Source organism: Centroberyx affinis, unplaced genomic scaffold (genome assembly GCF_046629955.1).
Source record: "Centroberyx affinis isolate AG114_WGS23_722 - 3 ecotype Tasmania unplaced genomic scaffold, CSIRO-AGI_Caff_v1 ptg001248l_1, whole genome shotgun sequence".
NCBI classification, from domain to species: domain Eukaryota; kingdom Metazoa; phylum Chordata; class Actinopteri; order Beryciformes; family Berycidae; genus Centroberyx; species Centroberyx affinis.
Genome location: NW_027279759.1, coordinates 83593 through 92500, shown reverse-complemented (window position 1 = coordinate 92500; position 8908 = coordinate 83593). Strand labels below are relative to the sequence as shown.

The 8908-nt window shown below is 41.7% G+C and overlaps 1 protein-coding gene across 1 annotated transcript in view; it reads left to right on the top strand.

Moving 5' to 3' along the window:
- The window catches only part of frmpd2 (FERM and PDZ domain containing 2), a 53772-nt gene extending 46267 nt beyond the window's left edge, over positions 1 to 7505 (top strand). Inside the window, exons 21-22 of the mRNA XM_071524919.1 lie at positions 6856 to 7046; positions 7331 to 7505. Of these exons, the coding sequence (XP_071381020.1) occupies positions 6856 to 7046; positions 7331 to 7505 (366 nt within the window). The remainder of the gene's footprint in view (positions 1 to 6855; positions 7047 to 7330) is intronic.
- Positions 7506 to 8908: the final 1403 nt, after the last annotated feature.

Genomic DNA, 8908 nt, shown 5'->3' with positions numbered 1-8908 from the left:
CGGCATTAAAAATTGAACGCTCATCAAAAATTGAACAGCTGGACTCTTCTAGCCGCCGGGAGAGTCTGTATCTCTATAAAACAACCTCTGCCCGCTCTTTGGCTGCTGATGACACTGTGTGTGTGTGTGTGTGTGTGTGTGTGTGTGTGTGTGTGTGTGTGTGTGCGTGTACAGTGCAGAGAGTCTGCAGCCTTACTGTTATGTGTTCTATGGCAGTTCATTTAAAAATATATATAGTTAAATACTTAAAAATACATTGAAAAAACAGTGAAATAGAGAGAAACAAAAGGTAGAGAGAGAGACAAACAAAAAGACAGTTGGAAGAGAGAGAGAGAGGGATAGAGAGAGAGAAACAAAAGGGTAGTTGAGAGAGAGAAAGAAATGATAGAGAGAGAAGAGAGACAGAGAGAAACAAAAAGACAGTTGAGAGATAGAAAGTGAGGGATAGAGAGAGAGAAACAAAAGGGTAGTTGAGAGAGATAGAGAAACAAGAGAGAGAGAGACAAGAGAGCGAGAGAAACGAGAGAGAGAAGAGAGAGAAACAAAAAGACAGTTGAGAGAGATAGAGTGAGGGATATATAGAGAAAGAGAGAAACAAAAGGGTAGTTGGGAGAGAGAGAGAAAAACAAGAGAGAGTGAGAGAAACGAGAAAGAAACAAGAGAGAGAAACAAGAGAAAGCGAGAGAAACGAGAAAGAAACAAGAGAGAGAGAAACAAGAGAGAGCGAGAGAAACCAGAGAGAAAAGGATAGTTGAGAGAGAGAGAGAAAATTAAGGGTAGCCTACTTGAGAGAGAGAGAGAGAGAAAGAGAGAGAGAAACAAAAGGATAGTTGAGAGAGAGAGAGAGTGAGTGACAAACACCACTTACCTTCTTTTCCAGCATGCTGATATGCATATATGTGTGTGTGTGTGTGTGTGTGTGTGTGTGTGTGTGTGTGTGTGTGTGTGTGTGTGTGTGACTAGCTGCCACAGGACTGAGTCTGTGCTCGCAGCATCAGTGTGTTGTTGGACTCCAGCTCAGCCTGAAGCAGCCTTAGTGCAGACGGGACTCAAACCCTCAACCCCCCCGGCAGCATCAGTGCCTTGCTCTGCCCATCACAGCCGCTCTGAGTATCATTTTAACATCAATAAATCATTTGGAAGATATTCACCGTCCCTCTGCATCACGCTGCAGCTAGACAGCAGGTCAGCTTATTATTTTTTTTATTATTATTATTTTATTTATTTTATTGTATTTTATTTGCACACACATAAAACTGCAATAAAATCCAGATAATGAAAAATATAAAATATGTGACAGGAGAGGTCAAGAAGCCACAGGCTTATACAACGGACCTCGCCTCAACTTAAGGAGAAAAACAAACAATAACAAAAAAGGAAAAAAGAAAAAAGAAAAAAACTAAGCTAACATAATTTAAAAATGCAACAAATAATAAATGACAACAAGAAGCACACAAACTGAGCAGAAAAATTAATCAATCAGTAGACAACAATCCAATAAAAACAAAGAAATACATGAAAAACAATACGAGGAAAAAGAAGAGAAAAAATATATATATATATATATATATATATACACGTCAAAAAATAATTAGACATCATGAATTAAATGTGATGACAATTTCCTTTTAAAATTTTCTAAAGATAACGAGCTCTTGATAACGTGTGCTTTAGCGTTAGGGAGTACTGGCCATGTTTCGTTTTGTAAAAAGGAAGGTGAAGATGATCAAACTGTCTAGTATTATATGAATGAATGAATTTGGGAATTAAATTTGAAGAAGTTGCTAAACGATGATGGTAGAGAAAAAGGCAAAAACATATATTTATATATTAAAAAACATATCTGATGAATATTTATGTTATATGCTGAAAGAATGTTCAGTTTTGTGAACAGGGGGACAGAGGCCTCGTTAGAGTTTGAGAAAGTTTCCAATCTTACAAATCAGCTTACAGCTTACAGCTTGAGTTGGACTGATATGTTTTCATAATGATCGTATATTGGAAACTTTATATTATACACCGCCTGGCAAAAGTTTGGGGACACCTTGCCTTTTCTACATTTTCAAAGTACTATTTGATTTTTTGTAATTTTTCAATGAAGACGTAAGGAAGAATACCTGCAATGCTTTAGTGAACGTAAAATACTTTGGATCTATTTCTTCAACACTCAGCTTCATGTTCATCAAAGTGTCTCTTTGGTGTGAAGAGAAGGTTTTTCATGGCAGAGTCTCTGAGGAACGCCTGGAAAAACTGTTACAGCTGCTAAGGAGGTGATAACTACGGAGCCCGGGAGTGGCCATCGGGAGAAAAATTATTTATGTCGTGGCCACGATTTACTGTAATGTGCTCACGATATGCAATTCAAGCTCTCGTTTTCTTTTTTCGTGCGCACGAGATACAGTTCGTTCCTTTGATTTCCTCTTTACGTGCACAAATTGCCAAAACGTGCCTCGAAATAGTGATATTGTGCTCTGGATATATAATACATGCCTCTTCACGAGCTTATAAAGAGTCAGTGCACATATTGGTGATTATGTTTAAATGTGGCCTGTCCTGGGTGTGTTGCAGCACCTGATTGTGTTTACATGGCCTGAAGGTTAAGTGGCTAAATATGTTGCAATATTTGGGGGATTTGCCTATTCAGTGTAAACAGACAATGGATATTAATATACCAAATCCTTACTAGGCCTATCTGCAATACCTAAAGGTTCCTTTTAAATTGCATTTTCTCCTAAACTGCACAGTTTAACAAAATCGAGGGAATTAATTGTATCTCGTGCGCACGAATGAACTAAAACTGCACGTTACAGTAAATCGTGGACTCAATATAACTTTTTTCTCTCCTAATGGCCACTCCTGGGCTCCATAAGTCTTTAATGGGGTTCAGTTATTGCAAACCCACAAAGAAAATATGCTGATTTATTAAAGGGGTCACCAGAGTCACCAAGTATAAAACACGCCCCCTTGTACAAGCCAGTCAGATTCTGCTCCAGTGTCTATGTAGACACTGGACTGTCTGAAATCGACCAATCAGCGCTAAGAGGAGGGCGGGCCTTCCAGAATGGCCAGCCAATCAGGGAAGTAGCTCATTAGCATAAGAAGCTGCTTATGTAAAACAACCTATTTTCTTGTTGGTGGGAAACAAACACTGGCAAGTAAATAGCTAAAATTATAACTAAACAATTTTTACTGAACAAAACTTAATAAATAAATAAATGAATAATAAATAAAATTGCTGAAAAAGCAAATGATACCCCTCCTTTAAACATTTTCAAAAGCTAGGTGTCCCCAAACTTTTGACGGGCAGTGTATATATACACTTAAATATATATCAAGATACAAGATGCAAGTTCATCAAGTGCAGGTGAGCAGTTGAACCTAGTTTTCTTATGCTAAAGTAAAGTAAATTAATTGTCGGCCTAAATTAAAGGTGCTACTTGTATCATTTTACCTTCAGTAAGTCATCAGCACATTAATTTAGAGACAATTACAGTAATCAGCCTCTACTCTGCATCCTCCATTGTTTCTCCTTCACCTGGTGGATCTGGAGGGAAATCTGCTGGATCGCTTTACGGCACAAAACAGGAAGAGGTTCTGTTCTTCCAGAGCAAACGGAGCTAAAGCTGAAAGAGTTTCTGGCAGCAGATGGTGGAAGGAGGGAAAGGAAGATGGAGAAATCACTTCCAACATGTTGATCCTCTTCAGGAAAGCGAAAAGAGAAAAAAAACCTTAAAGCAGGAGGGATTTCACAAGATTCAAACAAACTTTGAAGTGGTTCTTTTTAAAGCACGGCACGGAAAAAAACTTCTGTCCTTGGTTAACAAAATTATTGTCATTACATTTTTACAGACTGGATGCTTAGCATTTTAAAAATATTGAAAGATGACCTGCAGGTAATGATTTATTTTTTCCATAATGGATATCTTTGCTCAGTGCCTCTGGTTATCTTTCAGTTCTTTTTTACATTACTGCTCATCTTAAGAATCTTTCTGTTTTTGCCCTACAGCGTGTTATCTGTTCAATTTAGGATCCATTTAGTGTGTTTTGGTGTTTACAATATCTGTGTGTCCATGTATGTAATACAGCTATCCCCTTCCAATCAATCATGCTGAACTGAAATCAATTCCCACCGGTCCTGGTCGAGTGGCAATAAAGTCTATTCTATTCTATTCTATTCTATTCTATTCTATTCTTGGTAACACTTTATAATAGGGGTCACTAAGTTAAGGGCTAGTTAATGCTTAATAAGCATTAACTAGCCCTTAATTAACAGTTAACTAATGTGTCTGGTAATCATTTACTAATGGTGTTCATGTTAACTAAGGTATTAATTTATACATTATTTAATAGTTTATAAAGATGACTATTAAATAATGTATAAATTAATACCTTAGTTAACATGAACACCATTAGTAAATTACACATTAGTTAAGTGTTTATTAAGGGTTAGTTAATGCTTATTAAGCATTAACTAACCCTTAACTTAGTGACCCTTATTGTAAAGTGTTACCTTATTCTTTGTGTCATGATTCACTGTCTTGATTCTTGACAACTGTGATAGTTATCCTTTAGTCTTGTGGGTCATGTCCAAGTGTAACATTTACCACTTATGCCAATGTCTTCTCCTCACAGGGAGGAAGTGACTGCAGCTGCGTGTCGCCGCTCAGCTGCTGACATGAACCAATCGTGTTGCGTGTTCTCCGCCTCGTTAAGCCCTCCTCCAGCCTGTGAGCCGGCGGACGGTCACATGACGCCGTGGAAAAACGAAGAGAAAGAAAACATGCAACGTCATTCCTCTGAAATTGATTATCATCTCCAGGGTGTTTTCTTTTGTTTGTGCTTGAGCGAGCGTGATAATTAAATCAATTTCCATTTAATCGTCTTTAATACAAAGGCCCTGCTATGTGCGCACAATTCAGCCCGTTATCAGTTTAGCTTTGAGCAAGTGCAGTGATTGGCTGATAACTAGCGTTATCTGCAACATATTAATTAGATTCATCTTGTAGAAAAAAAAACCAAGTGATTTTTGCCCCCAGGCTGCTGAGCTGTAAACTCAGTACTGTAGCGACGCCTGGATAATATCTGCTGGTGGTTAAAGTCAGAGGTGGAAAAAATACTCAAATCCTTTACATTAGTAAAAGTAGCAATACTATAATGGAAAACTGCTTCATTAAAAGTAAAAGTTCTGCATTCAAAAGTTTACTTCAGTAAAAGTATAGAAGTATTAGCAGTAAAATGAACGTAAGTATGAAAAGTAAAAGTCATCATTCTGTCAGAATTAGTCCATACCCGGGGATGCATGTGCCACGGGAAAATGGAAAAATCATCTTCATCAGTCCCTGCCTATGCCAATGCTCAATGCCCATGTGCAGTTTCAGATTGATTGGCCAACCCACTGAGGAGCAAAATGGATGCTGACAGACAGACAGAAGGACAGAGTTTTCCTCATTTTATAGTAGGATGTTAAATTATTGACGCATTAACCTGTCAGAAGTATTTTAATGGAGCTTTAGTGAAGGTTCTTTTGCATGCTTAGGCTGTAGTTTTATTTCTCATACCATCCTGCCATTCACATCTCTCACATGCTCACTCATTATTTCCTTGCTGTCTTTTCCTGGGCCGTCAATTGAGATATCAGCTGTTCACATCAGCTGGTCTCATCTATCCAATGGCACAGCGACACACCTCCATTGTTAGCCTATCATCTTGCTGCTGTCTTTTTAAATACGTTTCTCTCTCTCCGCTTTAGTCCGTTCATGCTGCTGTTATGCGCTCACCCCTCCTCCTCCCCGTCTCCGCCCAGTCTTCGCAGATTCATCAGCTTCATCAGCTTCATCACTCATCAGCCTCACCAGCCTATCAGTCTCAGCAGAGTCATCAGCCTCCACCACCACCAGTGTCTGGACTCTACGGGGGGATTTATCTTACTGCTGCTCAGGGCCGGTGCCCCTCGATTACAAAATCTCCCTGTAGAGTCTAAGCGCCAAAGACTTTCTTGTCAAGTCTTAATTTTCACTATATCATCAGTTATAATAAACAATTATCTTTACTTCATTCACTTGTCTCTCCTGATTGAAATGTTGTCGGTCTAACTGCTCCACGCTGCTCGTCACGCTGCTCGTGCTGGAGTGTGGTGGTTGCCACCTGTTGCCTCTCTCTGGTGAAGCCCTGGTTGATTTGGGTGCCGGTCATTGTGGTTGCCTTCGTGAAACTTCGGTACCTACGTGATTCTGCCGGCTGGCCGGTCGCTAAACTCTCTGTAGCCGGCAGCTCAGGGGGGAAGTTTCCACTTTCCATTTGTGCTGCTGACTCTGGTGTGTCCGTGTCATCTCGCTGGCTAGCTGCTCCTCACCTGGCGGTCGACTACACTGGGGGTAAGTTTCCAATTGTCTCCTGTGTGGTCAACTTAGCTGCGGTGGCTGGTTGCAGTGGCTCCACAGATCGGTGTCCCATTTGCTATCCGGGTTAGCCCCTGGGAGGCTGGGTGCTCTACAGCAATTCCTTGCTTGTTGTGTGTGTGGACGTGTGTGTGACGAGTCGGCCGTACTGGCGTGTGTGTAACGAGTCGGCCTTACATGCGCAGCTTGCTGAATTTTAAATAAAACTTCCAATAACTAACCTGCAGTGGCAGCTATTTTTTTTTTTCCTTACTGTAATGCATTTCCGTATTTCTGGTTTTGTTTTTGCCGCTTGGCGCTGTGATTGGTCAACGTCAGCTGTTTACACCGGCTGCTCAGAATACCCGGGCCGGAGTTAGTCTTCTTAGCTGGAACAGGATTTTTTTTTTTGGATACTATCACTTAAACTACATTCAGCATGGCACAGTGTGTCTCCTGTGATCTTACCATCTCTAAGCTGAAATCGGACATTTCTCGCCTGAGAGACGAACTTGAGGAGAAGGATAAGTTGATCCTGGGGTTTTCCACCGTTGCAGCAACCCAGTCAAAACATCTTTCCATCCTGGGCCCAGCTAGCAGCAATGCTCCGGTAGAGTCCCGCCAGCCTCGCTCTCCGGTCTGTGGGAATAATGATACAACTCTTCCGTGGTCAGGCTCAATGGCAGCTGGTGGTGACCTAGCCTCTGCATCCGTTCTACACCTGAGAGAGGACATCTGGCCGAGCCTCGGTGCAAAACCGAAGTTTCAGTCCTGCTCCACTCCATCCATGCCTGAGCCTTGGAGCCTAGTGAAGGGCAGAGGGTCCCGTGGCTCTTTCGCTGCTCGTCCCCACACCTCTGGAGTCTTGAGACTTGAAAACAAGTTCCAGGCTTTGGAAAACTTAGGCTGTCCACCTTCTCCGACTCCAAATGGATGCTCGTCCTCTGGCCCAGGTGCCACTCTGGAGGTCCGCCCCTCTCCGGCAGCTGCAGTGAGGGCTTCCCCGTCAACGGTATCCACCAAGCCCGCAACAAGTGTCCGCTCACACCGAAGGAAACCTGGGCGGCACCTAACCCCCACGGTTCCCCCCGCTGGACCCATACTGGCGCTTGCCCCTACGTCATCTGAACCGGACAGGCCTCCAAGCAACACTCCCCGGAGACGCCGCCCCCCCGCTGTTCTGGTGGTCGGATCATCCATCGTTCGTCATGTATCGCTTTCTAAAGCAAAAACTCTCTGCTTCCCAGGAGCCAGAGTTCAGGACATCACCGATGCTGTTCCAAAATGTACCCAAGATCGTCCCTCCATCTCTACAGTCGTCGCACACGTCGGATCAAACGATATAAAATCACAACAGTCCGAGAAACTCAAAGATGACTTCCTTTGCCTTATGGATGTGCTACAAGCGACAGGCAAACAATATGTCATCTCTGGCCCTTTCTCCCCCCCATGCTTTGGTGATGTTAAGTTCAGCCGCTTACACCAGCTCCATATCTGGCTGAAAGCTTACTGCAATGCCAAAAACGTAATTTATGTGGACAATTTTACTTCTTTTCATAATAGAACTGAGCTTTTTAAATCTGACCGCCTTCACCCAAATTACAGGGGGTCTTCTCTGCTTGCTATGAACATTGATCTTGCTGTACAATCTCTCAAGTGGGAACCAGCCACCTCTGTGCCTAATAATTCTGTGTCTCATCCCCCCTCTGATTGATATCAATTAAGTCCAAGCCTCCCAGTTTGTCAGGTTTTGGTACCCGCTCAGGCCTTCACCCTCCAGTCCAGGCTTGGGCTGTCACTTATTTCTGATCTGATCCCTTTAATCATCCCCAAAGTTGAACAATATATTATTCCTTCGATCATTCCTACTCGAATCACTGTTAGAGACCCTATTCATTTTTCAAATCGTTCTGTTACTGCCTCTAATTTAATTACAATCCCCCTCCAACAGCCTTCTATTGCTACTTCTGATCCCACTCCAAACACTCCATTTAACCCACTTACCTTTAAGAACAGAAACGGCCTAGGGATAATTCATTTAAATATTAGAAGTTTACTTCAGAAGTTAGATCATGTAAATATATTAGTTCTGCAGACTGATCCTGATATCTTGGTACTGAGTGAAACTTGACTCAAAAAGAGTGTCAATGACCTGGATGTAGCTCTAAAGGACTACAATTTATATAGAATAGACAGAATTGGAAGGGGAGGTGGGGTGGTTATATATGTTAAATCAGGTTTCTCTGTAACAATTCTAAATGCTGTGACCATACCAAAATGTTTTGAATTTCTTGCTCTAAAGGTTCAGTTAGGGCCTAATACAGTAATTGTGGTAGGGGTCTATAGACCCCCATCTGCTGATACAAACTCCGTTGACAAAATAGCAGATCTACTCTCTCAGTATTCCAGTGTCGAATTCATTGTTGTGGGTGATTTTAATCTGAACTGGCTGAATAATACATCTGATTATCTCAAGGAGGTTAGTAGTAACCTCAACCTATCCCAGCTAATAACAGAACCCACTAGGCCAA